Raw genomic sequence first — 27,536 nt, forward strand, 5'->3', positions numbered from 1 at the left:
AGTCACCCTGGGCTCTCCCCACCCCGCAACAAAACTCCAGGAAACAGAGGCCAGCGATGGTACAGAGCCAAACGCAGAGACACTGTTTATTCATGATCTCTGCTGACCGCTTCTAAGTTCCACAGGTCAACCCACCAGGCCAGACCACCCCAGCCAGAGGTGCCCTAGTCCTTCAGGTGCCTCACCTGGCCTGGGAGAAGGCACTGTAACAACCAGCAAGGAGGGGCTAATGGGGGCTCAGTGACTGCTGCGAACACAGCCCTCGCCCTCGTAAATGTAACAGCCTGAAGGAGCAGGGAGAGGGCTCCCAGAGGGCGAGCAGCGGGAACTGCCCCCCAATGGACATGTCAGGTGCTGCCCTGGCCCCTCGAGTATTCTGCAGGGAGCTGGCGGGGAGTAGGGCCAGTGGTGTCCCACCAGCTCTTCTTCCTCTGCAGAGTGGGGCCACCTCTCAGGGTGGCTGGAGCGGGGTGGGGCGTGGGGAAGCCCAGCCTCACTTCTCAAAGTGGTCCAGGGGGTAGTGCTCCCCATAGGTCTGAAGGTGGCGGGCCAGGGCCTCCTGCTGTTTGCGGAGCTGGGTGGGCATCTCCTGATACACATCCGAGAAGAGCAGATTGGGGTTGGGCTTCAACTTCCGCTCAGCCTGTTCAAAGGCCTCCATCACCTAGGGGAACACCAGATGGTGGGTGGGCGACTGGCCTCCCACCAAGGGCTTGGCGGAGGGGGCCCTGTCTCCTACCTCTCGACCCCTCTGAGTCTTTATGGTCCCATCCAGACAATGGAGATGACCATGACAGTGGTGGTCAGAACCAGCATCTAGCAAGCACTGACTGACTCAGGGCTCTCTGCAGCCATAAGAGACAGGCAGTTTGGATATGAGGACACTGAGGCACGCAGGAGAGGAGGGACTTGTCTGTGGCAACGCAGTTGGGGCAGGGCCAGGACACAGCCGAGCCACCTGGCTCCAGGGCCTGCTCTTACCACTGGAAGCCACTGCCTCTCTGGCTCCGTTATGGCCACAGCTGAGGTGGGCAGTGCGCCAACTCTGGGCTGGACAAACTCAAGTGCGTGTGGATCAAGTCACCTGATCCTTAAACAACCTGAACCAAGGACCACCGGCCTCCTCCTTCCAAGATGAGGAAGCAGACAGCAGAAGGGTGTGCATGGCTCAGATGCAGCAGAGGTGCGTGTGGCCTGGGCACCCTGGCCTGTGGGTTGTGCTCAGAGGCAGCCCTGCATTATCCCCGAGTCTCCCAGTTCAATGTCCCCCAGCTCCAGCATCTCCATCCTTCCCAGGTCCCCACGATGCACCAGCACCCCACCCAGAACACACACCCTGTGAGACCCTCAGGCTGGCCCAGACAGCCCCTCACCTTCTTGCGGGACTGCTTCCTCCAGGCCTTCTCTTGTTCTTCGTCCCACCAGCCTCGGTTCAGCAGGTAATGCCGCAGGCGCGAGATGGGGTGGTCCTGCTTGTCCCAGTAGCTGACCTCGTCCACTGAGCGGTAGGCTGAGCTGTCGTCACTGGTGCTGTGGTGCCCGATCCTGTTCGGGGGAAGGAGGCACAGGGTCAGCAGGGAGAGGACTGGACTGGGGGTGACGGGGTGGGAGTGGAATAAAGAAAGGCAGGGAAGAGGATACAATATGGGGTAATGGGGTCCTGCTTTGGGGACAGTGATCAATATGGGGGAAAGGCGACAGACAGTGGCTGTCAAGGCTGAGGGCAGAGACGGGCAGAGGCAGGCACCTGTAGGTCATGGCCTCAATGAGGAAGGGCTGGTTCTCGGCCACCGCCCGCCGCCGGGCCTCCTTCGTGGCATTGTACACAGCAAACACATCATTGCCATCCACGCGGATCGACATGATGCCATACCCAGGGCCTCGGGCCGCTGTGGGGACAAAGAAGGCAGGTCAGGCCCCAGGGCTCTGATGGGGAAATGAGCAGGACCAGGCAGGAGGGAAGGCACAGGGGAGGAGGAAGGAAAGGCAGGCAGAGTGAGGAAAGGAGAGGAAGACAGAGAAGTCTCTTCACTATCTCCAGACACCACAGGGAGAGGACCAGGGAATGAGTGCGGGGGGGCGGGGGGCAGGAGGGAGACGCGTGGAGGTGGGGAGGCGGGCAGGGTGAGGAGCAGCCAGCAGGGCCCATACCAATGCCATCCCCGCGGTACTGCTCAGAGGTAGGCGTGGAAATGGCATAGCCATTGTTCCGGCAGAAGAAGATGATGGGGCACTCAAGTGTGGCAGCAAAGTTGAAGCCGGCGTGGGCATCCCCCTCACTGGCTGCCCCCTCGCCAAAGTAACAGATGACAACCCTGTTGTCGTTGGCCCGCTTGGCTGCATAGGCCGCCCCCACCGCTGCAGGGGAACGACAGGGAGGTGAACAGAGCAGGAGCACACAGACACACACATACAAGCCTTCACACATACACATCCCCAAACACACTCTCATACATACACATACACTCACACACCCACTCATATACATGTTCACATACACTCACACTCATACACTCACGCACACACTCAGCACACAGACACATACTCTCTCACATACACACACACACTCACACACACACTCAGCACACACACTCAGCACAGCCCCACACTCTCACATACATACTTTCTCTCACACCCGGGCGTACGCGTGCACGCACAAGCGGACCCAGGGCTCCAGGACCCAGGCCAGCTGTGGCCAGGCCCTGAAGGGAAAGAAAAAGCTGAGCTCCTGGTCCCTGGCCCGGAATCTGCCCAGCCCCCATCATCACTGTCAGCTGATGGCAACACCATCCTTCCAACAGCTCGGGTGAAAAACTGTCCTCGTTGACTTCTGACTTTCTTTCAATTCCACCTTCAAAATGAAGCCAGAGTCTGATCCCTTCTCCTCGCCTCCTCCAGGCTACTCTGGTCAAGCCACCATCACCCCTCACCTGAGTCACTGAGCAGCCTCCTCACCGTCCCCAGCCCTGGCCCCTTCCCCCAGTCTCTCCCCCCAGCAGCCAAGGTAGCCAGGTTACTCCATGGCTCCCACTCCACTTGGAGTCAAAGTCCCTCCAGAAGTCAAAGGTTGAGAGGCCCCCGGAGCTGCACCATCTGCACCCCCCACCTCTCTGGCTTCATCTCTCAGCCACACCCCTCCCCCTGCTCCCCCCACACACCAGGCCTGCTCCTGCCTAAGGCACCCACGCGGCTTCCTCCTCACCTCCTCTGGTCTTTGCTTAAATGTCACCTCCTCAGGGATGCCTTCCCAGATTCCATGCCAAAACCCCACTCCCTCCACGCTCTGTTGTCCTCTAGAGGACTGGGGATCCCTGATACGCTCTGTTTTACTTGTTTACCACAATGATGGCACCAGGAGGGCTGAGCTTTTCGTCTGTTTTGTTCACTGCACCTAGAAGGGCACCCAGCACAGAGAAGTGTGACTTAATGAGGAGGTGAGCAGGAGCTAAAAAGGGCCCAGCTTTACGCAAACCCCATGTGCCTCAACTCACATGCAACCTTCCAGCCCACCTCCTGCCTGACAGGCACCAACTGCTCCTGGCTTACACACACAACAAGATGAGCGAGCTTGTATGGGGTGCTCCCGAGATGCCAGGCACTCTGCCAAGCCCTGTGGAGATATACACTCAGGTGCCTCAACCACCCTGTAGCAAAGGGCCACACTGACCCCTCGAGCAGACTGCAGGCCCCCGGGGCAGGGACGGTCCAACTCCCTGGCCTCCCGCTGTGAGGGCGCAGGCCTGGCACTGGCAGGTGTACTTCCCAAGCATGTCCCCTAGGACACAGGCGGCTACACTGACCACTCTAAGTGCTGTGGCTTCAAGGGCCCTTATGTAAGCCTTGGGGCGTTCGTTTCACTCTGAGGACTGAGGCAAGCAAGGGCCAGGGGCGAGAACCTGGGCTTTGGAGTCACACAGTCTGTGATTTGAGTCCCCTCTCTTCTCATTACCTGCTGTATGACCTCTGGCAAATGACCTTCCCTCTTTGACCTCAGTTTCCCACTCTTTAAAACGGAATAATAGTGAAAAATAGTATTCACCTCCTATGGCTGCTGTGAGTGCTTATTAGACAAGGAAAGCAGAGCACCAGCGTGGTGCCTGGGACCTGGCACACACCCAGTGACTCAACGCTGGCTATGTGTGTGAGCAGACAAACAGGGTGGGCACAATTCTGGGAAATCACGAATGTGGTTATACAGGCTCAAGCCGCTGGACCTAGCAGCGGGATGCCGCCAGAGTCCTCCTCTGAAGGGTCCCAGATAAGAGGAGTGCAGAGCATCTGAATACAATGCCGACCTGGAAACCCAGCCAGGACAGATGGAGAAGGGCTGGGACCTGGACAGGGGTATGAGGTTGGTCTGCTGTTGGGAAACAGAAGCCCTGGGCAGGAAGGGGCTTGCCCTGGGCGTGTGTCCTCACCCTGAGGGATCTGCGTGGCCAATGGAGAGGAGATAGTGACAAAGTGGCGCTCCTTGCAGCCGTAGTGGACGGGCATCTGGCGCCCCTTGCCCGGGTCGCTCACGTTGCCATAGCACTGGGCCATGAACAGTTCCAGCGGGTAGTCCCGATACATCAGCACACCTAGGGGCAGAGGGGGCAGGGTTAGCCTGGGTGGGGCAGTGCAGGGGTGTCAGACCAACCCTGCAGAGAGACCCGGGGCAAGCCCCTTCCTGCCCAGGGCTTCTGTTTCCCAACTGGGAAGCCCTCTGGGAACTCAAAACGTACACACAGACAGATGTTTATGAACTGTTTTCTTTACTGCAAACCCCTTCTTCAAATGAAAACTGAATGAAGAGCATGTTACAAGGCGGTCTCATTTTACGCAGGAGAGTCACACCTTCCCTGAAGAATAGTTGCAAAAATGAATATAATCCTTCCTGCCTGCCAAGTGCTCTTCTGGGCACTCTTCACAGATTAATGCAGCTAATCCTCACATCTACCCCGCGAGGTAGACGGTATTATTCTCCCCATTCACAGATGAGGAAACTGAGGTGGGGAGTGCTTACGTAACTTGCCCCAGATCACAAACGGGACGGGGTGGGGGGTTGGGAGCTGGCCGAATGCAAAACTCACGCAACTCATGGCTGATGCTGAGAAAAGGAAGTGGGGAGAATTTCTGTTTATCAGTTAAAGGGGTGCCACTGTGAAACATCAACGGAAACACTTAGTGTTGGTCAGCCAATCAGCTCTGACATTACGGACCTCTTAAAATATCAGTTAGGGCTGTGGGACGTTTAGCACGACTTTCACTATCACCTTTAATTTTATTCGCATTTTTTAGCACACACTGTTGAATGGGTATAAATCACACAGTTGTGGCTGTGCTGTATGCAAACCAGACAAAAGAGGGGGTGTTCTTGCTGAAGCAGGAAAAAGGGGCCCTGTGGGGGCAGCTGAGGCAGTCCCAGGTACTGCCTCACAACCGTGTGCTCAGGCTTCTGCGCAGTGTGGCCCAGGTCCACCTACAAGAGAATCCCAGGGAGCGCAGGGATGGGGAGGAAGGAAAAGTACAGGTTCATGGGCCCAAAACCCGCTAGGAAGCCACATGTCCACTGCAACCGCTGCTCTAGTCAGATACCTGCGGCCACAGGAAACTTTTCACTGGGTGTCACTGCTTGCCCGGAGCTACAGTCGACACTCCACAGGCATCCCTGGGTTTATCTCCAAACACCCCTTGAGAGCAGCATCTTGGAGGCAGTCCAGCGGGTGAAGGGCAAGGGCTGTCCCTGGGTCAGACTGCCTTGAGGAGAACCCCTTCTCCACCTAGCAGGGGGCACGTGACCTCACCTCTGACCTCGGGCTTTTACTGTGAGAGGGGCCACAGGAATGCCTGCCTCACCTGGCTGTTATTGTTGTCAAGTGCCATTGAGTTGGTTCCAGCTCATAGCCACCCTATGCACAGCAGAACAAAACACTGCCCGGTCCTACGCAATCCTTACAATCGTTGTTATGCTTGAGCCCACTGTTGCAGCCACTGTATCAATCCACCTGTTCAGGGTCTTCCTCTTTTCCGCTGACCCTGTACTTTGCAGGGCGTGATGTCCTTCTCCAGGGACTGATCCCTCTTAAAAACATGTCCAAAGTATGTAAGGCACAGTCTCGCCATCCTTGCTTCTAAGGAGCATTCCGGCTGTACTTCTTCCAAGACAGATTTGTTCATTCTTTTGGCAGTCCAGGGTATGTTCAGTATTCTTTGCCAACACAATTCAAAGGCGTCAATTCCTCTTCGGTCTTCCTTATTCACTGTCAAGCTTTCACATGCGTATGACGCGAATGAAAATACCACGGCTTGGATCAGGCACACCTTAGTCTTCAAAGTGACATCTTTGCTTTTCACCACTTTAAAGAGGTCCTTTGCAGCAGATTTGCCCAATGCGATGCATCTTTTGATTTCTTGACCGCTGCTACCATGGGTGTTGACTGTGGATCCAAATAAAACGAAATCCTTAACAACTTCAATCTTTCCTTGTTTATCATGATGTTGCTTATTGGTCCAGCTGTGAGGATTTTTGTTTTCTTTATGTTGAGGTGCAATCCATACTGAAGGCCATGGTCTTTGATCTTCATCAGTAAGTGCTTCAAGTCCTCTTCACTTTCAGCAAGCAAGGTTGTGTCATCTGCATAACACAGGTTGTTAATGAGTCTTCCTCCAATCCTGATGCCCCATTCTTCTTCATATAGTCCAGCTTCTAGGATTATCTGCTTAGCATACAGACTGAATAGTTATGGTGAAAGGATACAACCCTGACACACAACTTTCCTGACTTTAAACCACTCAATATCCCCTTGTTCTGTCTGAACAACTGCCTCTTGATCTATGTAAAGGTTCCTCATGAGCACAATTAAGTGTTCTGGAATTCCCATTCTTTGCAATGTTATCTATAATTTGTTGTGATCCACACAGTCAAATGCCTTTGCAGAGTCAATAAAACACAGGTAAACATCTTTCTGGTATTCTCTGCTTTCAGCCAGGATCCATCTGACATCAGCAATGATATCCCTGGTTCCACATCTTCTTCTGAAACCAGCCTGAATTTCTGCTGCAGCCACTTTGAATGATCTTCAGCAAAATTTTGCTTGCATGTGGTATTAATGATATTGTTCGATAATTTCTGCATTCCGTTGGATCATCTTTCTTGGGAACAGGCATAAATATGGATCTCTTCCAGTCAGTTGGCCAGGAAACTGTCTTCTGTATTTCTTGGCATAGACAAGTGAGCACCTTCAGCGCTGCATCTGTTCGCTGAAACATCTCAATTGATATTCCATCAATTCCTGGAGCCTTGTTTTTCACCAATGCCTTCAGAGCAGCTTGGACTTCTGCCTTCAGTACCATCGGTTCCTGATCATATTCTATCTCTTGAAATGGTTGAACATCAACTAATTCTTTTTGGTATAATGATTCTGTGTATTCTTTACATTTTCTTTTGATGCTTCCTGCATTGTTGAATATTTTCCCCATAGAATCCTTCACTATCCCAACTCGAGGTTTGAAGATACCTTTTTTCACGAACATAAATGCCGACTATACACATGGACCTCAACAGATAGAACACACAGGAATCAAACTGACTACATCTGTGGAAAGAGATGATGGAAAAGCTCAATACCATCAGTCAGAACAAGACCAGGGTCCGACTGTGGCAGAAACCATCAATTGCTCACATGCAAGTTCAAGCTGAAACTGAAAAAAATCAGAGCAAGTCCACGAGAGTCAAAATACAACCTTGAGTATATCCCACCTGAATTTAGAGACCACCTCTAGATTTGATGCGTTGAACACTAATGACCCAAAGACCAGACAAGTTGTGGGCTGACCTCAACGACATCATACATGAAGAAAGCCAAGACATCATTGAAAAGACAGGAAGAAAGAAAAGACCAAGATGGATGTCAGAAGAGATTCTGAAAAAAAACGAGCAGCTAAAGCAAAAGGAAAAAATGATGAAGTAAAAGGACTAAACAGAAGATTTGAAAGTGTGGCTCGAGAAGACAGAGTAAAGTATTATAATGGCATGTGCAAAGAGCTGGAGATAGAAAACCAAAAGGGAAGAACACGCTCGGCATTTCTCAAGCGTGACCTCAGGCCGGGATCTCTGCCCTGCTGCAAGGCTGCAATGAGACAGGAGCCTCCAATCTCCTGAAGTACTGAGACCAGCACCTTGGCCTTCAAAAAGAGCTCCATAAATGCTGTTGTGATGCGTGCCATCTCTCCCCACCTCACAGATGCAGAAACTGAGATCCAGAGAGGCGAGTGGCCTCCCAGAGTCAGGACTGAGGCACGGATGGCTGGCTCAGGCTCGCTCCATACTCTGCAGCTTGCCGCCCCCTTCTAAGCCCTCTCAGCTTCCCATTGCAGGGCCTCCTGCTGACCCCTGGAGCTGGAGGGCTCACTCCTGCCAGGGCCTAGACAACTCCTCATGTGCAGAGCCCAGCAGCCTCCTGTGATCCCCTCCAGCCTCACTGAGGCCTGTTCAGAGCCCTTACCAAAGAGATCCCCTCAACAACAGGGGGCTTGCGGCCTAGTATGAGGAAATCTGGGGTTCCCTGCTAATGATGCTAAACCTCAGGCAAATATCACCAGGTGCTGGCCCTCCTGGAGAATGTAGGGAGAGGTGGCCTGGTCTGGCTGAGGGGACTAGAACTTCCTACTTGCTCAGGGAGGGCTCTGGCCAGCCCCCACCTCCCAGCGTATGTTCCCCCTGCTGAAGGGCTGTCCCAAGGTGAGAGGCCCCATCGCAGCATCAGCCTCCACTCTGGAGCTCCCCCTGCACATGAGGGCTGTGGCAGTCGCATGAATCCCCTCAACAGCTGTCTTGGGAGGGGTTACCATCCCCCATCAAAGATGAGGAAGTTGAGGCATGGGGTAGGTAGGCAGCCTGTCCAAGGCCATGCAGCAGCTGAGGGGAAGGGCCAAGATAGGCCTCTATTGCAGTCAGTGCTTCCTGTAACCCACAGGCCATCCCTCGTAGGGCCTCCACGCCAATAGCCACTCCGGAACCCCCACTCACAGCTCCCTGGGCCAAGTCTGTCACTCCTGGTCACCTTAGTTCTCATCTATCTTCTTCACTTCTATTCTTTGATCCTTCGTTTCATTTCCTTTAATCAAGCTCCCTGCCTGGGACCCACAGGCCCCTGATCTTCCTGTTCTCTGGAGGACACAGTGCTGAAGGAGCGGCCAGCAGAGCCCCCGCAACACTGCAGACTGACCTGGCTGCGTTCTCCCAGCAAGCCCACGGTGCGAGTACCACCATTGGCCCCACTGAGGAGGTGTGAACACCGGGCTCAGAGAACAAAAGTGACTTTCCTAAAACCTGACAAGTGGGAACTGGCAGGCACGGGATAGAACACAGGCAGCCAGACTCCTATTTCATTTGTTTGGTTCTTTATGATTTATTTGTTGTCGTCATTGTTGAGAATACACACAGCAGAACATGTACGAAATCAATAGTTTCTACATGTAGAATTCAGTGACAACTGATTACAACATTCGAGTTGTGCAACCATTCTCGTTCTCCTTCTCTGAGTTGTTCCTCCCCCATCACCAAAAACTCACTGCCCCCTGAGGTTCCTATCTAATCTTTCAAGCTGCTGCTGTCAGTTTGATCCCATATAGATAGATCTTAAAAACGCACAATGCTCAAGGCAGACGCTTTTTACCAGCTAAGCTAAAATGCTGTTTGGTCAGGCTCCTGTGCTCTTAGCCACATACCTTCCAGTCTTCAGAGAGGGAAAGTCCATCCTTGCTGGCTTGTCTCTTTCCTGCTAGGAAAGTTCTCCCTTCAGCCCCTCAGACCCCTGTCTAGGTCACTCCTGGAGGAGCCCACAGGGAAACTAACATGGCCTCACCTTCACACCGCAGGAGGAACTGGGCCTGGCCTGCCCCGATAGGGACCACAGATCCAGGCCTCTGTGGCCCATTCCATGGGCCGGGCAGGGGTGACATACCTGCCTCCCGGTACTGGCCAAACACCAGGTCCGTGCTGTCCAGGGCAGCTGCGCTCCCCACGTGCGTCCCCTCCTCGCCATAGTTAGTCATGTAAAAGGAGATCCGGCCCTGTGGTGGACAGGGCCCAGAGGCCCAAGCTCCGTTATGTTGAGCAATGATAGAAAACCATGAAAATCCTTCCAAACTCTGACCAGTCTGTTAATCGAGAGACGCTTCCTAAAGGGTGGCTGTGGGCCGGGCCACACTGGGGTTCCTGCCTTCACGGAGGAGCTGCCATGTACATTAGCGCCATAACGCAGAGGGCACGGTAATCGGGGCTCTGCCATGTGATAGGAGCTCAGGGGTGCCAGCCCCGCCAGGGAGGGACATCAGCGAAACTTCCTGAGCTGAGCAGAGGTTGGGGGGGAGATTTCCAGGCAGAGGGAACAACAAAGGCTGAGGGCTGGGATGTAAGGGGGGAGGTGGAAAAGGCAAGGCAGGAGAGAGAGGGGGCACCCAGATTATGCAGGGACTGCTACCTCTGGACTTTATCCTATGGCTCAGGGAGCCGTAGTCAGACTTGGGTTTTAGAAATCTCCCTCAGGCTGCTGTGTGAAGAATGGATGGAGGAGACAGGACTGATTGCAGTGACTGAGGCAAGAGGCCCTGGTGGCATGGCTTGGTGGTCACACAGCCGAGGCCACAGTGGATTGGGACAGGGTGGACAGGAAGGGCCTAGTGCACAAACCATGGTGCCAGACTTGATCCTGTAGACAGGTGGCAGACCCTGCCAGCTAGCTGTCCTACAGTACCCAGGCCAACTCCCTTCTCCTGACTCCCTTCACCCCAGAGCCTGGAAAAGCCAAACGCTCAATTTCCCAGCCTTCCGTGCAGCCAGAGGTGGCCACAGGCCACTGCAGTGCAATGGATCGCTTTTATATGGCCTTTCTAGCCATGGTCTTGTAACTTCCACCAAAAGACTGAGTGGGACTATGCAAATAAGGTGCTTGTGGCCCACCAAGGAGACTGGACAGCTTGTTAATAATGCAAATACGGTGCATGACACCCTTGTGGGGGTACAACCATGCAAATAAGGTGTATGGAATCCTAACGAGTGGATTGGTGAGTTTTGTCATCCCACTAGGCTTAAAAAGAGCCATCCCAGAGGAGGAAAGGGGACCACACTACCATCAAGAAAAAGACCTAGGTGTGGAGTGTGGTCTTTGGACCTGAGAGCCCTGCGTTGAGAACTTCCTAGACCCAGGAGACAGAGAGATAGAACTGTAACACCGGAGACAGAGAGAGATGGAGGCTTGTGGCTCGTGAGGTGCCTCTGGGTACTTATCAGTGGAGCGAAAGAGCTTTGTAACACTCACCTGAGTAGGGTAGATGCCAGGCCAAGGGGGCAAGGGCCAAACAGAGGCCTGCCTGTGGGCACGGCTGAGAAGAAGCTGTCCCGACCAAAGGACTGTATCCTGAGTCATTTCTGATTCTGAATTGTAACCTGTTATAATTCCCTAATACACCCCATGATTGCGAGTATAGTCTGTGAGATCTGTGTGGCCATTGCGACGAATTATCAAACCCAGAAGAGTAGCGAGTGCCATGGGAGGGATGGCTGGCGTCAGAATTGGTAAAAAGACTGGAGAGAGGAGGCATGTCTGACCTCCACCTCACAGGAATCAGCCTTGGGCTGCTGATGCTGATGATGAGTCTCTGTCCCCTTAGTGAAGTTAGAGGAGGTCAGTCACCTCCAACACGGCATTTTTACGGACACGGTTCCACCACGGACTTAAGTGGAAGTCTGCTAGGGAAGTCTGAGAAAGCTTTTGCTTTCTTATTAAAAGGGACCATTCCCTTGCTCTCCTTCTTCCTGCCCTGCACGTGGCCACGTACCCTGGAACTGTAGCCGCCATCTTGCGAAGATGAGGCAACAGGCATAGGACAAAAGCCAATTCACCAACAACGGTAAAGCAGAAAGACAGGAAGCATCTGGGCCCCTGATGGTACCGCTGAGCAGCTGAATGGATTTCTAACCAAACACCTAGAGACAGAGTGAATGAGCGGGAAGAAAGGGACAGCGAGTGGGAGGGGGGAGAAAGAGATGAGATGCAAGTCTCTGACTCAGGCAAATGGGTGGATGGTATGCCCTTTACTGAGAAATGGAACACAGGAGGAAGAGGAGCAGGTCTGGGGGGAAGATGCAGCGGTCAGGTTTGGATACGCTGGGTTTATTGCAGGACCCCAGGACAAGAAGCCAGGTACATCTGGGGCTCAGGGAAGAAGGCTGGGCCGGGAACTGGGGAACCCCTGACATACAGATGGAAATGAGATCACCCAGGGGTCTGTGTGAAATAAAACAAAGAGAGCTGAGCACAACACCCCCCCGAGGGACACTCATGTCCCAGCCTCCTTCAATCTTCCTCAATGTGTTCTACATGCCAGGCTTTCCAGTTGCTGTGGGCGAAAGAGATGAATGAGCACTTTCTTCTAAGTGAGAAGCCAATTAAAATATTAAGTGACCTTACAGTGCCTAGTGGGTGGGCAAATGCTGGGTGCTAAGGGCTGGCAGGGCTGTTGAATGAGCAGTGGGAGGAGCCTGAGAGGGACCCCCTGAGGAAACAAGACTTGGGCTAGTGGCAGAGGCTACAGATGCCTTCCCAGTATCCAACCCCCTCCTTCCTCGCTGTAATAGAGATCTCATTCCATCCTAGGCACCAATTGCCCAGACAAAAAGACAACATTTCCCAGTGTCTCCTGTAGCTAGGAAGGACCAATGTAAGGAGATATTATCGAGTGGGACAACCTGGAAAGTCCATTAATGGAAGAAGTAGGTAAAGACAGCTGGGATGTGCCATGGCTGACCTTTCTCCTTCCTTCCACTTCCTGCCTGGAATGAAACATGATGGGGGAAGTTCCAGCAGGCATCCTGGACCATGAAGAGAACTTAAGATAGAAGCCAGAGCTATGGATGGCAGAGCAAAAAGATGAAAGGAGACTGGGTACCCAATGACACTGTGGGGCAATGTACCAGCCCTGAACCGCCTGTTTCCACATTTCCAAATTTCTTTTATGTGAGAGAGGAGGAAAAAAAAACTATTAATCTGTTTAAGCCACTGCTTTTGAGTTTGGGGGGCGGGGGGGCGCATCTGTTACTTGCAGCTAAACAATTCCGAACTAATGCAGGCTGGACTTTGAAGGATGAACTCACTTTATTGATGCTGCCTGTGTCAGCCAGTGGGCTAGGGACTTTAAATGCTGGGCCTCACAGAATTCTCACCCCAGCCCTAGAGGGTGGGTTATATCATTATCCCCATTTTATACACAAGGAGCCTGAGGCAGCAACAGGTAGAATCACTTGCACGAAGTCAGAGCTGTGATTGGAACTTGAAACCAAACCCGCTGCCGTCGAGTTAATTCTGACTCATGGGGACCCTATAGGACAGAGTAGAACTGCCCCAGAGGGTTTCCAAGGAGTAGCTAGTGGATTCAAACTGACCTTTTGGTCATTAGCTGAGCTCCTAACCACTGTACCACCAGGGCCCCGACTGGAACCCAAGTCTATGAGAAGGAGCCTGGTGCAAGCGTGAGAGAGGGTGAGAAGGGCAGCATGGACTGGCATGGCACGGAGGCTGGGTAGGGGGAGCAGAGAGAGCTGAGCCACAATGGATGGGGACAGTGTGGTCAGACAGGGCCTAACGCACTGGACTTGATCCTGCAGACGGTGGGAACGAGGAAAATTTCTGGGCACGGTGGAGACGCTGCCCTAGCTTCAGGAGCCCACATGTAGCGTTCCTTTGAGCTGGAGAGTCGGCACAGGGGAGGACAGGCTGCCCGCCTGATTCTGCTCAGTACTGTCCCCTAGCCCAGTGGGCCGGTTTTAGTTTGCAGTGAAATCACCTGGGCCTTAATGAAAACACAGATTCTCAATCCCCACACCCAATCCTGATCCAGCAGGTATGGTGGACATCTGTAGTCCTGCTTGCCGCTACCCTCAGTCTACATGGCCCGAGAAGGATGGACTCTATGCTGCCTCCTTGGTTCCTAGGGTGGGTACATGACCTAGGCCTGGCCAATGAGTCACAGTGATTGGTTTAAGGAAGGGTCTGTGATGAAAGATTGGCCAATGAGCATCTGCCCTAGGCCTTCTGCTAGAACATTAGGGGCCAGGCATTTTTCCACCACTTAAGTAGAAAGGACAATCATTGCTAGGTTGGTTAAAAAAAAAAAACATTGCCATTAAGTCAATTCCAAATGATAGTGATCCTATAGGATAGAGCAGAACTGCCCCAGAGAGTTTCCAAGGAGCGGCTGGTAGGTTCGAACTGCCAACTTTTTTTGGTTAACAGCCATAGCACGCCGTAGCTTTTAACCACTACGCCACCAGGGCTCTGCTAGGGTGCTGGGATCATAATAGACAATAATAGCCAGTAATTTCTAAGTGTTAACTAACAGTTTCACTATTCCTAAGACCATTACATATGCCGTCATTAATCATGTCAACCCCGTGAGGTAGATACCATGTGGTTATGATTCTTATTTAACAGATGAGAGAACTGAAGCATTAAGAACTTAAGCAACTCTCCCACAAGCTAGAAGCGGCAGAGCTGGGGATTAAATCTTACAGTCTTGCTCCAGGGCCTGTACTCTGAACTCTTTCTCTCTGCTGCCTCCCCATGAGCCTGGAGCTTCTGAGCAGCAGCCCATGGAAGGCATCCACTGGAGAACAAACCCAAGGCAAAGGGCAGCAGAGAAGGACATGAGAGAGAAGTCAAGTCTGGTAACATCTTTTGAGCCCCTGGACATAGCTGTGCCTGAAAACAGGGCCCCTGGGCTTTCAATGAGTTTAGTCAACAAATTTCCTCTCTTTGTTAATACCGGTCTGAGTGGATCTTTGTCCCCTGATACTAAGATGGTGAAGGATCACAGCACATTTAGTGTGGGCCTGGGGTGTTCCCTGAGGCAGACTTGACTTCCCAAGAGGAAGGGCCGCCATGTTTTCTCCTGCCCACTCACCCTCTCCCAGCACAGCTAAGCCCCCAGCCAGACAGGTAGTCAGTGTATTCAGTAATCTGGTCCCTCCTCTGCCTTGGGGCAGGAACCTTCCCAGACTCTTCCTCCAAAGCCCCAAGAAAACACCAAGAAAAAAGATCTCCATTCTACTCTCTCCTCCTTAGGAGCTGTCCTTTTGCCCTAACACAGGTAGAGGGACTTCAGGTAATTCCGAGGCCCCATCCCCACGCACCTGCCGCTGGGACTCGTAGAGGATGCGGTCCATGGTGTTGAGCAGTGTCATGCTCTTGTAGAACTTCAGCACCTCCTTCTGGGGCAGCTGCAGATGGAGACACAGACAGACAGGGGCAGGTGGGACCAGAGAGGAGATGGGCAAGGGGCCAGGGATGGACCAGTCAGGGCGGGGGGGGTGCGCAGCATCTCACCTCAGGGTCCTCGCTTGGGTTGATGATCTGACCCTGCCGGTCCATGACGCGGTAGATGGGGATCCCAGAGATGACGTTGGGCTGGATGAATTCCAGCTTGTCTATAAACTCTGCCGAGGCCCCTGGGAACTGGGGTTTCTCATCCAGGGATGAGAACTGCTGCTGCTGCTGCCTCCTGGGGTGCTAGGGAGAGAGAGGCAGAGGAGACGCCACATCAGGAGCAGCTCTGAGGTTCCACTGGGTTCAACACCACGGCTGTAGGGAGTATGCCATAGTGGTTAAGTCACTACAGCCCAAAGGGACTCTGGGGCCAAAACCACAAGGCCTGACATCCAGCTCCACCACGTTCTTGTTGTGTGACCTTGGGCAAGTTCCTACAACTTCTTTGTGTCTCAGTTTTCTTATCTATAAAACTGAAATAAAAACAGCATCTATCCTGAACCCCAAAACCAAAGTCGCTGCCGTCAAGCCGATTCCGAGTCCTATCAACCCTATAGGACAAAGCAGAACTGCCCCATAGGATTTCCAAGCAGCACCTGGTAGGTTCGAACTGCCGACCTTTATGGTTAGCAGCCATAGCTCTTAACCACTGTGCCGCCAGGGCTTCCACATCTATCCTACAGACTCAATAAAGTGGCAAGGAGCAAGCGCTCAAGAACTGTTAGCTATCATTATTATCAGGGCCCCAAACTCTTCATCCTGGCATTCAAGGCCTCACCAGTTCAGCCAGAGTCCCCCTCCTCTCAATCTCCCACTGCCACCATTGGCACACACAGCCCCATGCACTGTTCACCCGCCGGCCATCCCGATGGGCTCTTTATGGATTCATGTGCCCGCCAAGGAAGCCGCCAGCATACAGCTGAAGACTAAGGGCCCCTAAGAGTCAGGCTGCCTGGGTTCAAAACCCCTGCTGAGTGACCTTGGGGAAGCGACTTTCCCTCTTTGAGTCTTCCCTTTTGTGATGGTTAAGGTTGTACGTCAACTTGGCTGGGTCATGGCTCTCAGTGTTATATGGGATCACCCCCATGATAGGATCTGCTGTGAGCAGGCAATCAGTTGGAAAGGAGTTTCCTTGGGCATGTGGTCTGCATATGAATGTAAGCAGAGGTTCTCGCTTTTGCCTGCTCTGGATCCTGCAGCTGCCTTCTGTTCATCTGACTTCCTGTTCTTGGGACTTTACTGGCAGCTTATCTGCCGATCATGGGATTCCTCAATCTTCACAGCCTGTGAGCAAGAGCTCTGCTCTCTGACCTGCCGATCTTGGGTTCGCCAGCCCCTGCAGCTACGTGAACCAGGAGAAGCCTCTATCCTGATTGACAGACTTGGGACGTGCCAGCACCTACAATCGCATAAGCTGTTTCCTTGACGCAAATCTCTCTCTGTATATATTTTTACACTTTCCTGGTTTTGCTTCTCTAGAGAACCCAGCCTAAGATACCTTTCTCATCTCTAAAATGGAGACCACCTTACAGAAGTGTAGCAAGGCTTAAATGAGATCATGTGTATAAAATGTTTAGCACAGTACCCGTAAGTTACATAGTAAACGCCAAAAAAACTGTCAGCTATTGTTATTTCTACCACCACAGCTCTGCTCTCATGTCTTAACTAGAATGTCTCTTTCCCCCACCCCTCGGCAAACTGCTCCACGAACTTCAGTGCCCTCTCCACTCCAGTCCTTCAACCCTCCACAAGCCCAGACTGACTCATTCAACAAATATTTGAGCACCTGCTCTGCTTCAAGCCCGGTGCTGGGTTCTGGGGACCTGAGACAGGCAGGAACTCTGTCCTTCTGCCTAGCAGGGAAGGCAAATACTGAACCAGCAATGACAAGGGTGATTGGTATTATCTTAGGAGAAAGCAGGGGACCACCACAGAGTGTGAAGAGGGTAAAGCTTCTCTGAGGATGGAAAAGCATGTCCTTGTAGAAACTGGAAAGGCTTCAGAGTGGCCTGAGTAATCCTCATGGGGACCATGAAATCAGACGAGGCAAGGCTGGGAAAGCCTGTGAGAAGCCCCAAGTGCTCAACAGCCTGTGGGCGGATTAGACTTCTGAGCTCTGAGGCTAGGGAGCTGGAACTGGCCCCAGGATTGCAATAGTTGCCCTGTATCAAGCACTTCTTGTAGGTCAGGCTGCGTTTACATGCACGGTCTTACCGAACCTTCATCAGCATCTCTATGAGACAGAGATTAATCACTACTGCCCACGAACAGACAAAGATACCGATGCGCAGGGAGGTAAATAACCTGCACAGGCCGCAGAGCTAAAACAAAACATCAGGACTGGGCTTCAGACGTGGGTAGGGCTGAGACTCAGGCCTCTGGACCCAGTCTCTTAACCCACTGCTGTGTTGGCCGGATTTTCACACGCCTCCATCTTTGTGTGATTTGGATTCCTTCTGGTTCAGTAATTGTGGCTTCACTGCCAAGAGGCACTAAGAAGAATGACCGGATTTGCCAGAAGCCAGAATTCACGTGTGTGCTCAAGTGTGTCCCCTTTGGCTCCCCGCTTCCCTTAATTGCAGTCATCCAAAGTTCCTGTGGGTTAGTGTGTCCGTGGGTACATTTAGGTGCATTTGTGGTTGTGGGGAATTAAGGGAAGTGACAGTCCCAACAGTGGAGCTGGGTCAGGCCTTACAATATCACCCCAGACTTCCCCTCCCTTCTAGGGAAGCAGAACTCCTGCAGCACCATGTCCCCCCTCCTGAGCACTTACCACAAGCTGTTCTTTTACATCGGCTGGAAGATTCTTCTATCTCAGTCTGTCTCCCACCCACCAGCCGCTCCTTGGAAGTCCTAGGGGGCAGTTCTACTCTGTCCTATAGAGCTGCTGTCATGGATTGAATTATGTCCCCCCAAAAATGTGTGTATCAGTTGGGCTGGGCCTGATTCCCAGTATTGTGTGATTTTCCTGTATGTTGTAAATCCTGCCTCATGATGTTAATGAGGGAGGATGGGCGGCAGTTGTGTTAGTGAGGCAGGACTCAGCCTACAGGATTGGACTGTGTCTTGAGGCAATCTCCTGAGATATTAAAGATAGAAGCAAGTAGAGAGAAAGCAGTAGCAGGAGCAGAGTGCATCCTTTAGACCCAGGGTCCCTATGCTCAGAAGCTCCTAGTCCAGGGGAAGACTGATGAGGCCGACAGAGGGAGAAAGCATTCCCGTGGAGCTAACACCCTGAATTTGGACTTTTAGCCTACTTTACTGTGAGAAAATAAACATCTCCTTGTTAAAGCCATCCCCTTGTGGTACTTCTCCTACAGCATCAACTAAGGCAGTCGCTATGAGTGGGAATCCACTTGAAGGCAAATAACAACCCACATCACAAGTTCCAAGAAGGCAGGCATCACGTCCAGGTTGGTTTATACAGCAGGCTCCCAGGAGGTAATTACTGAATGAGTGGAGGAATGAATCAATTTCTTTTTTGCTAACTGTATGCAAAACGCCGCATCGTTCTGAGATGCAGTCTCTATTGTGAGACGTTACAAAGCTAATGCTGGGACACGTTCTGTAGTCAAAAATTGCTGGGAGGGGGAAAAGTAAAGCTGAGGAAGGTTGGCAAATGGGAAAAGGGAAAGGGCTGGTGCCTTGGGAAGAAGGTGAGGAAGAGGACTTGGGAAGGACTACCTGCCTCTCATGCTGGATTTTAGTGCCTGTCTGTGGCCCCGGCAAACACTCCAGAGAGTGTGGAACATGGGAGATGTGATGAACAGGACTGAAGGGCTCCGAGAGGTACGCCAGGGGTCAGCAGTGATCAGGAGGATGGGGTCTGAGGGCTCAGAACAAACCAGATATAAGGCAAGACTCAGTTTCCATAGGCTAGAAGGCTGTATCAGGCCCCCGAAGCTGTCCAGTATACTGGAGTTGGGTCTAGCCTCTGCCCCCTCCTGTTTTTTCCTGGACTTGTAGAAATGGTAATAGTACTCACCTCGGGGTTACTGTGTTGATTAAGGAATCGGTTTATCACAGGCTAAATGCCTGCAATGGAAGAATGTGACTCCACCCATTTTTTTCTTCCTCTGGGGTGGGGTGCGTGGGCTGTCCTGGTGGCCGGTGACTTACAATGACAGGCTGCACAGCTTTACACACAGCCTTGAAGCCCATGACACACACTGCACAGGAAGACACAGAGGGTCATCTCTAGATGGCCCAGCAGGCATTGGAATGGCCCCTCGTGCATCCACTCACAACAGCACCTCAGTTGAGGGGGCGACTCTGACCAGACCTCTACCTCCTGGCTGTGTAACCACCGGCAGGTTACTACACCTCTCTGCGTAGGTCTCCTCATGTGTAAATGATAGGGGTACTTAACCCAAGGGGATGTCACGAGGATTAAACGAGTCGATGCGTGTGAAGGCTTAGCCCAGTACCTGCCACGTAGCGAACACTCGATAAACACAAATAGCTAACGAGTGCATTTAATGACGCTATTGTCAAACAGACAGACCCTTACTATCTGCTTGGTTATGGATTGAGCTCTGACCTCCAAAAGTACGTGTTGTAAATCCTAGCCTCTACGTTCCTGGTTATAATCCTACTTGGGAATGGGCTGTCTTTATGTTAATGCGGGAAGATAAGTGTAGGGTGTATCCTGAGTCAATCTCTTTTGAGATATAAAAGAGATCAAACAAACAAGCAAGTAGAGATGGGAGAAAAGAGATGCCAAGACACATGGAGATCTCTAAGGAACAAGAAAGCAGAAGTGAAGAGACAATGGTAAAATGGCATGGCCAAGGTGTCATCCAACCTCCTCACTTTACAAGGGACAGAGAATCACCACCAGCATGAGCCCAAGGCTGATTCCTACGAGGTGGAGGTCAGACATACCTTCTTTCTCCAACCTTTTTACCAATTCTGACACCAGCCATCCCTCCCACAGCACCCTCTATTCTTCTGCTGGGTTTAGTAATTTGTTTCAATGGCCACACAGAATTCACAGATAATACTCATAATTATGGGTTTATTAAGGAAGTAACATGTTACAATTCAGGATCAGAAATGACTCAGGATACAGTTCTTCGGTCAGGACAGCATCTTGGCCAAGCCCACAGGCAGGCCTCTCCTTGGCCCTGGGCCTCTTGGCCTGGCCCATCTCTGCCCTGCTCAGGCAAGTGTTACAAAGCTCTTTAGCTCTACCAGTAAGTGTCCAGAGGCACTCCACTTCACCAGTGCCCAAAGGCAATCAGCTCTCTAGCTTCATGGGTCAACAAGTCCAGCTCCATCAGCAAGTACCTGGAGGTACCCCACTCTACCAGCAAGCCTCCTGCCCGAAAGCACTCAGCTATCTAGCTCCATGGGCCAGGAAGCTCACCATGCCATCTCCTGCAGGTTTCCTGCTGGTCTCCTGGTTCTGCTGCCTCTGCTGCTGCTTCTCGCTGGCTCCAGTGTTACAGCTGTCTGTCTCCTGGGTCTAGGAGGTTCTCAGTGCAGGGATCCTGGGTCCAAAGGATGCACTCCACTCCTAGATCTTCCTTCTTGGTGGTAGTAAGACCCTTCCTGTCCACCTCTGGAATGGTTCATTTTAAGCTGAGGGGGATGGCAAAACTGACCAATCCCCTTGTTAGACTTCCATACTCCTTATTTGCACAGTCCCACCCTACCACAAAGGTGTCATGTACCTCACTTACATTATTAGGAAGCTGTCCAATCCCCTTCATGGGTCACAAACACCTTATTTGCATAGTCCCACCCAATCATTGTGTGTGAGTCACAAAGACAATGGCTAGAAGGGCTATATTAAGTAATTCACTGCACCAAAGACAAGAACCTTCCTCCAGAGCTGTGAGAGAAAGAAAGCCTTCCCCTAGAGCCACCGGTTCTGAATTCAAATCCAGACTTGTAGCCTCCTAAACTGTGAGAAAATAAATTTGTTTAAAGCCATCTACTTTTGGCATTTCTGTTATAGCTCCACTAGATAACTGAGACAACGACCCTGTTTTGAAATAGGGGTTTTCTTTTTTTATGTTAAAGAGATCATACCACTATAGAGTAGATCCTAAACCTAATCACCTCTGAGCTATAAAAAGGGCAGAACAGACACAAAGACCCACACAGGGAGGAAACAGGCACCAAGGAATGACAAGGAACTCTCAAGACTACTAAATGAAGAACCTCCCCATAGAGCCTCACCCTGAATTTGGTCTTTAAGCCTCCAGAACTGTGAGAAAATACTTTTGTTCTTCAAAGCTACCCACTTGTGGTATTTGTTAGGACATGCTCCAAGTCAGGTCTGGAGCTGAGGCTGGAGCTTCTCACACATGACCCTGGGGAGGGACAGATGACAAATACTGAACACACACAGGCTTTGCAATGAAGAGACGCAATCTCAGAGGGGGCAGGATAGCGCAGTGGTTAACCACAGGGCTAGAGCAGGATGAGGGACTTAGAGCTAAGCTGCCTGTGTTTGAATCCTGGCTCCATTCCTTTCCAGAGATGTGACCTTGGGCAGGAGACAGTCTCCCTCGGTGAGGCAGGCAAATCACCTGCCGTGGCTCTAGGAGGAACCTGTCAACAAGTGCCGGCTATGATTAGTTAGCATCAGGTGGAGAGTCAGGAACAGCTTCCTGGAGAAGGGGAAATTAACCTAGGGCCTGCTGGACAGCAGAGGTGAGCCAGCAAAAGGAAGACCTAGGGAACAAAGGCTCAGAGGCAAGAGAAGAGAGCGTGATGCCTGGGGAACTGCGGACTGGTGTGCCTGGAGCACATCAGTAACAATAGCTGCCCATGTGCCCCAAGCACCCAGTGAGGCAGGCACTACTGTCACCTCCATCAAATGGAGATGGTAGCTGAGGGGTTAAGTGACTTGTCCGAGGCCACACGAATCATCAGCCTAAGAACCCAGGCAGCCTGGTCACTGCGTGGGAGGCTGGGGGCAAGGTGGGGTTTGGACCACGGCGGGCTTTGTGGATGATGCCAGTTAACTCCAAAGCCTCTGTATCTAGAACAGCTAAGGCCACCCAAACCTGGGTGGGGTCTGAGGAGCTCCATCCATAAGTGACGCAAAAAGCAGAGGCCTCACTTTGCTTCCAACTCAGAAAAGTCAGCAGCCCCGCTTCCCGGGGATACCTGGTTGAGGGATGTGGAGAGCAATCAGGCTTTCTCTGGCCTCAGGGACTCAGGCTTCTGCAGCACTGAAGGAGGAAAGCCCCGAGGGAGGGCATTTCACCTTTCCCTGGCTCAGCCGCCACCATACCTCATCCACCAGGTGAGAATTATTGTCTCTGGAAGAAAAACGGCAGCTCCCACCTCTTGAGCCCTTACTACTCCACAAACACCATTTTCTTTAACCCTCACCACAACACTGAGGGAGGTACTACTATTATCCCCATTTTACAAGTGGAAACCTGGTGGCTGGGCTCAGGACAGCTTCTCTGAGGACGTGGCATATAAGTTGGCATCTGAAGGATGACAAGGTCAGCAGAGTTGGGAGCAGGGGAACCCATGCCTATGAAGACCTCTGGGTGGGAGGGAGCACATTCAAGGGAGGGAGTTGGCCAGTGGGGCTGACGCACAGTGAGGGAGGGCACCTTGGGGGCTACGGCCAGCTCTTCCCTTCTAACCAGCCCCAAAGTCCTAGGCAGAGTGGAGTGGACATGCTATTTGCCAGGACTGAACTAAGCAGGATGTTGCAAGACTTGAACTTCAGCCCTATCCTTTCTCCTCCTGGCAGCCTGGTACCATGACAAGGAACTGGGCTTTGGCGTCCAGAGCTCCAAGTTCACACCTCTCTGAGCTCAGGCTCCTCACCTTTAACAGAAGGGTACTACCAGTACATCCAGTGCCCATGTTGCTGATGCTGCTATGCGATGGTATTTCAAATACCAGCAGGGTCACCCATGGTGTACAGGTTTCAGCAGAGCTTCCAGAGTAAGACAGACAAGGACGAAAGGCCCGGTAATCTACTTCCAAAAATTGGCCAATGAAAACCCTATAGATCACAACAGAATATTGTCCAATAAAGTGCTGGGGGGTGATCCCCGAGGTTGCAGGACACTTAAAATACACAGCGGCCACAACAATGGACTCGAGCATACCGAAAAGTGCAAAGATGGAGCAAGACCGGGCAACATTTTGTTCTCTTGTACGTGCTGTTACCATGAGTCAGAGCTGACTCAATGGCAACTAACAAGCACCAAAACATCCCTTAAAGTGCGGCTGTATTAAATACAATAGTGGGTGGGAACTGGCACTGTCAATCACAAAGTACTTCATGACATGACAAAGGGCCTGGGTTCCTTAAGAGATCTGCCAACAGGGAGATGGACCCGTACGGTTAGATCGGTGATGACCGGTTCCACTCATCCCACAATACACACTGGGTACCTACCACTTAGAGGTACTGCACAGGGCGCTGAAGCCCCTGGACAGGCTGCCCTTGACCAGCAGATTGCAGAGATACCCGTAAAGTTACTGATAATGAGCACACACCAAGGCGCTCCCTGAGTTTGACAGGATGACTCCAGTCATACCACTTGCTGGACTCAGAGGGGTGAAGTGGCTTGGCCAAGGTCCCACCTGCTTCCTGGGCCTGATCAGGGGCCTGGGGTAGTGGCTCAGAAACTGACCCCTGACTCCTTGACAAGTGAGTTTCCTTCCTCCTCTTCTCCCTGAGCACTGAAGCAGCTACTATCAACAGGTAGGGGAAGGGAGGTGGGAATCGGGTAAACACCCCCAAGGCAACATAGCATACCACGGAGACTGGGAGAAGGGCAGGCAGGTAGGGAGGAAATAAGGCATCCCCGTCCCTCCACCCAACCCCACTGGCCCCTATAACCCAACCTGTCTCCCAACCTTTCCCCAAGGTGCTATCATCTTGGCTCCACCTTAATCAGCTGAAAATGGACTGTTCAATACAGTAGCCACTAGCCATTTCTGGCTATTTAAACTCATTAAAATTAAAGCTCCAGTTCCTCAGTTGAACCAGACACACATCAAGTGCTCAGTAATCACATGTGACAGTACAAATACAAAACATTTCCATTATCACAATTTCTACTGGACAACCCTGGTCAAAATCCTTTTTCACTAAAAGCTACTGCCCCTTCACTCCACTTGAATTGAAAAAAAAAACAAAAAACTAATCTAAGAACAGGTAGAAAAACTAAAAGGTGGGAGGGGTGAGGAATCTAAAAAAAATAGAAATAAAAAACAAGGACTCTGGAAGACACACACACACAATGAACGAGGAGCAAGAAAAGTAGACAGACTGAGTCAGAAGGGAAAACAGAGTTAATCAGTCACAAGTGACCTTTCCCCACTCTTGCCCCAATCTGGCCCATGTCCAGCCTCCCTGGCCCAGCCAATGGGCTACTGGGACTGAGATCAGGCTGTGGGAGAAGTGATTGTTTAAAATCAGCAGAAGAGAAGAGCCCAAGGCAAGAGATTGCCTCACTCTGGATCCTGCAACAGCAACCTTTTCACTTTTACCTGCTTCAGGTGGCTCCCTTCCCAACACCCATGCCTCTCCCCCAGCCAATCCTCTTCCCCTACCTCCCGTTTCTCCCCCTACCTCCCGTTTCTCCCCCTATCCAGAGCTTCTTCCTACAGATTCCCTCTTCCTTTCATTACAGATAGGGAATCAGAGGGTCAGACCCAACCTCTCAACATCTAGATAGATTTCTCCCCAGGGTCCTTGCCTGTCCAGACCCTCCCAAAGTCACCTCCTTCTTTCCCTCCATCTCCAAAGTCGGTTTCTGTCCCTCCCCTCCACCCTTACTTTCAACAGCAGCCAAGATTCCTACTGCTTTTATCATAAGCTAGGCCCAGTTCTTAGCACTTTACACATCTAATCTTCAAAGCAGCCCCATGAAGTGGCCACTCTTAGTATCACCCCTTTACAGGGGGAGAAACTAAGGTCCAGAGAGGTGCAGTACCGGGCCCAAGGCCACACAGCTGGAAAGTGGCAGAGCAGGGCTATGAACCCATGTGGTCTGGCTCCAGGACCTACCCTCTTACCTACTACTCTCTTATTTGTGGAATTTTAGTTCAAAGCTCTTCTGAAGCCCACTGTCTCTCTCCTCTAAACTAGATTTCTGCAGCATGAGCTTACCCTTAGCACCCACCCTAAGAAATTCTGACCCTTAAGAAGTTTCCCGAATAAACCAAACGCTTCGAAGGCCAGTGTAGCAGGGGACCATGGTTTCAGGAGACATCTAGGTCAACTGGCATAATAAAATCTATTAAGAAAACATTCTGCATCCCACTTTGGAGAGTGGCGTCTGGGGTCTTAAACGCTAGCAAGCAGCCATCTAAGATGCTTCAATTGGTCTCAACCCACCTGGAGCAAAGGAGAATGAAGAACACCAAACACACAAGGTAATTATGAGCCCAAGAGACAGAAAGGGCCACATAAACCAGAGACTATACCAGCCTGAGACCAGAAAAACTAGATGGTGCCCGGCTACAGGCGATGACTGCCCTGACAGGGAACTCAACAGAGAACCCCAAGGGAGCAGGAGAGTAGTGGGATGCAGACCTCAAATTCTCCTAAAAACACCAGACTTAATGGTCTCACTGAGACTAGAAGGACCCCAGAGGTCATGGTCCCTGGACCTTCTGTCACCCCAAGACAAGAACCGTTCCCAAAGCCAACTCTTCAGACAGGGATTGGACTAGACTATAAGATAAAAAATGATACTCATGAGGAGTGAGTTTCTTGGATCAAGTAGACAGATGAGACTATGTGGGCAGCTCCTGTCTGTAGGGGAGATGAGAAGGCAGAGGGGGACAGAAGCTGGCTAAATGGACACAGAAATAGAGAGTGGAGGGAAGGTGTGCTGTCTCTTTAGGAGGAGAGCAACCAGGAGTACATAGCAAAATGTAAGTAAATTTTTGTATGAGAGATTGACTTGATTTGTAAACTTCCACTTAAAGCACAATAAAAATTAAAAAAAAAAATCCTGACCCTTTTGACAAAGAACAAAGCATTTCTCCAGTGTCTGTAAGAAATGTGGGCAAAGTGCACTGTTCAGATCCCTCTCTTCTATCCTCCTCATTAACTCAACAAATATTTACTGAGCATCCCCTCTGTGCACTGACTAGAACAGACAAGGTCCCTATCTCGACATTTGATCAGGGGAGAAAAGAATTAAAACGACTTTTTCACACGATTCATTTTCATATGAGAATTGTGGCAAATGCAACAAAAAGGGTCGCTATGAGTAGGAACCTACTCGAAGGCAATGGATTTGGGCTTTTTGGTTTTATAAAAGCCCAAAGGAGCCCTGGTAGCGCAGTGATCAAAGCGCTCGACTGCGACCCAAAAGGGTGTCAGCGGTGCAAACCTACCAGCCGCTCCGCAGGAGAAAGATATGGCATCTGCTTCTGTAAAGATTACACCCTTGGAAACCCTATGGGGCAGTTCTACTCTGTCCTGTAGGGTCGCTATGAGTCGGAAACAACTCGATGGCAACGGGTTTGGTTTTGCTTTATAAAAGCCCATGACAGGGGGATCTGGTCTCTCCTTCCTCTTTTATAAAGGGAATTCTTTACCCAAAAGAAAGACCTTTCCTTACTAAGGCAGTTTCATTCCCCAACCTTTGAGGGGAACTGTCTCGCCTTCCCCCATCCTTCCAAGCAGACGCGCTGGGGGTGGGGCACAACTCATAAGGAGTTCTCCTCCCTCAGAACCCACGAAGGGGCTGCCTCGCTTTTCTTCGCCCAAGGAAGTGGAGGTTCTTTCCTTGAGTGTCCTCTCCACGTGGTTTTCCCAGCCCTTGTCCTTTCCCTGACTGTCCTTTCTTCACTCTCTGCAAGCACCTCACATTCTGAATGAAGACAGCGTCTATATGCCTGTTCCCACTTAGAGAAAACTCCTCGGGGGCCCCAGGTACTCACAGAGCAGGCCACTCCCCGAGCCCCAAGTCGCCTCAGAAGCAGTAGGCCGGCCCTGCCCAGGCCTCGACTTGGCCCCCAAAACCTCGTCGCAGCTACCGCCACCGCCATCTTGGCTAACAGCTGCTCCTTGGCTCTCCTATCGCCTCGGGTCAGGGGCTGCCACTTCATGAGCCTGACTCTGCTGCCTGCACCACCCTGCCAAGAAACCACCTGCTTCCGCTTCTGGCGACGCTAGGACGCAGAGATGAGTTTACAAAACAATACAGCTTCCTAAAAAAGTCTCCGACCGCCTTACTGCTGTTGCTTCCGTAACAGGCAAAGAAGAGGGCTACCTAATCA

At 51.6% G+C, this 27,536-nt stretch overlaps 1 protein-coding gene across 2 annotated transcripts; it reads right to left on the bottom strand.

Annotated features, from left to right (window-relative positions):
• Positions 1-60: 60 nt before the first annotated feature.
• BCKDHA (branched chain keto acid dehydrogenase E1 subunit alpha) lies at positions 61-27,492 on the bottom strand. Of its 2 annotated transcripts, XM_049902289.1 has the most exons (10): positions 27,198-27,492; positions 20,674-20,868; positions 15,366-15,548; positions 15,173-15,259; positions 9,948-10,056; positions 4,419-4,580; positions 2,152-2,358; positions 1,748-1,889; positions 1,374-1,545; positions 61-664 (listed from the first exon to the last, which is right to left on the bottom strand). In XM_049902289.1, the coding sequence occupies exons 2-10, from the start codon at positions 20,674-20,676 to the stop codon at positions 494-496; spliced, it is 1,236 nt and encodes a 411-aa protein (XP_049758246.1). In that variant the 5' UTR covers positions 20,677-20,868; positions 27,198-27,492; the 3' UTR covers positions 61-493. The 2 variants fall into 2 exon arrangements, with proteins under 2 accessions (XP_049758246.1, XP_049758245.1); XM_049902288.1 differs by lacking the exon at positions 20,674-20,868.
• Between the last annotated feature and the right edge of the window lie 44 nt (positions 27,493-27,536).

The sequence above is a fragment of the Elephas maximus genome, chromosome 11 (assembly GCF_024166365.1).
Source record: "Elephas maximus indicus isolate mEleMax1 chromosome 11, mEleMax1 primary haplotype, whole genome shotgun sequence".
NCBI classification, from domain to species: domain Eukaryota; kingdom Metazoa; phylum Chordata; class Mammalia; order Proboscidea; family Elephantidae; genus Elephas; species Elephas maximus.

What these genes read in the sequence shown, in the direction of transcription:
- BCKDHA (XM_049902288.1), bottom strand. Translation starts at nt 27,365, where the DNA reads ATGAAGTGGCAGCCCCTGACCCGAGGCGATAGGAGAGCCAAGGAGCAG. An exon ending in CTCGGGGAGTGGCCTGCTCT is followed by an intron (nt 15,549 to 27,197) that starts GTGAGTACCTGG and finishes CTCTCTCCCTAG; the next exon opens with CACCCCAGGAGGCAGCAGCA. An exon ending in TCTACGAGTCCCAGCGGCAG is followed by an intron (nt 10,057 to 15,172) that starts GTGCGTGGGGAT and finishes TGTCCACCACAG; the next exon opens with GGCCGGATCTCCTTTTACAT.